Source organism: Hippopotamus amphibius, chromosome 15, assembly GCF_030028045.1.
Source record: "Hippopotamus amphibius kiboko isolate mHipAmp2 chromosome 15, mHipAmp2.hap2, whole genome shotgun sequence".
In the NCBI taxonomy this organism is placed as follows: Eukaryota; Metazoa; Chordata; class Mammalia; order Artiodactyla; family Hippopotamidae; genus Hippopotamus; species Hippopotamus amphibius.
Window position 1 is genome coordinate 23,659,461 of NC_080200.1, and position 1,736 is coordinate 23,661,196.

The 1,736-nt window shown below is 39.8% G+C and overlaps 1 protein-coding gene across 1 annotated transcript; it reads left to right on the forward strand.

Moving 5' to 3' along the window:
• Nucleotides 1–465: 465 nt before the first annotated feature.
• LOC130836382 (olfactory receptor 2M3-like) lies at nucleotides 466–1,413 on the forward strand. Its single transcript, XM_057708419.1, has one exon. It carries the CDS (start codon nucleotides 466–468, stop codon nucleotides 1,411–1,413), a length of 948 nt encoding a protein of 315 aa, XP_057564402.1.
• The last annotated feature ends 323 nt before the right edge of the window (nucleotides 1,414–1,736 follow it).

The following is a 1,736-nucleotide window of genomic DNA, read 5'->3' on the forward strand; positions in this document are numbered from 1 at the left end:
CATCGATTTCTCTCAGCAATGCATAAGTCTTCATATGACCAATAATGACTCTCATTTCTGAAGGAATAATCTACACAACATATTTGATTTGACTGGTTGCTAAAATTAGACTATACACCACTTGAGAAACCTGTATTCTAATGATGAAATTAATGATGTCTGTTAGCCATGTACTTTATTTATACAAACCACTACAGCTAAACATAGGCTTTAGGATGCACCAAAACTTACCTGCACTCCAGATGTATAATTTATAGAAGTTTTAATATAACCAGAGTGCAGATAATGTTTGACTCACCCTCGTATCTCTGCTCTACAAATAAAAAATGTTGCCAGAGAAATAATTTTCCCATAGGTAGACACTATTGTAGGTGTGGTGATTCAGGCTTGAAATCCTTGATATTTACACAGCAAAATCCTGGCCATTTTTCACATGCTGTATTCTTCACAGTGAATATAGTTATCATGGCATGGGAAAATCAGACTTTCAACTCTGACTTCATCTTGCTGGGAATCTTTGATCACAGCCCCATCCACACCTTCCTCTTCTCTCTGGTCTTGGGCATCTTCACAGTGGCCCTCATGGGAAACACTATCATGGTTCTCCTCATCCATCTGGACACTCAACTCCACACCCCCATGTACACGCTCCTCAGCCAGCTGTCCCTTATGGACCTTATGCTCATCTCTACCACTGTCCCCAAGATGGCCTTCAACTACTTGTCTGGAAAGAAGTCTATCTCTCCGGCTGGTTGTGGAACTCAGATTTTCTTATATGTGTCCCTCCTTGGAGCTGAATGTTTCCTGCTGGCTGCAATGGCCTATGACCGGTATGTTGCCATTTGCTACCCATTACGATATTCAATTCTCATGAGCCAGAAAATATGTTGTCTCATGGCTGTTTCTTCCTGGATTGTTGGCTCTCTTGATGGCATAATCGTTATTGCAGTTGCACTGTCTTTCCCATACTGTGGCACCCGGGAAATACCCCACTTTTTCTGTGATGTCCCTGCCCTTCTCACTCTCTCATGCACAAACACATTGCTATTTGAAAGGTTGATGTTTATTTGCTGTATAATTATACTTCTTTTCCCTGTAGCAGTCATCATTGCTTCCTATGTCCATGTTATTCTTGCTGTTGTTCACATGGGATCTGGAGAGGGTCGCCGCAAAGCTTTTGCTACCTGTTCCTCCCACCTCATGGTTGTGGGAATGTACTATGGGGCTGCCATGTTCATATACATGCGACCTGTTTCTGATCGTTCTCCCACCCAGGACAAGATGGTATCAGCCTTCTACACCATCCTTACTCCCATGCTGAATCCCCTCATCTATAGCCTCCGCAACAAGGAAGTGGCCAGAGCATTCATGAAGGTGTTAGGGAAGGGCAAGTCTCAAGGGCAAATTTCCTAATTAATGTTTTTGCTTACATTTTTAATTTATGCTTAAATTTATTGATTTAACCAATATAATTCAGCACCCAATATTTACCCATCTTTATACCAAAAGATTTATAAGAAATCATACAAGATTTAGAATGTAAAAAAGATACTTGCATGCTTGTCTGTTCAAATATTATAGTTGTTTTGCTATGGAAAATTCAAAGTATAACTGTATGTAAATATGTACTGCAAGATTACATGCACAAATGTATACTTTGTCTTTTACAATACCACTTAAGAAATTAGAGGCTTTTACTGAACATGATACCACATAATTCCATAATTAAACAGAGC

Excerpts from the sequence above, each read along its gene's own strand:
- LOC130836382 (XM_057708419.1), top strand. The coding sequence starts at position 466 with ATGGCATGGGAAAATCAGACTTTCAACTCTGACTTCATCTTGCTGGGA.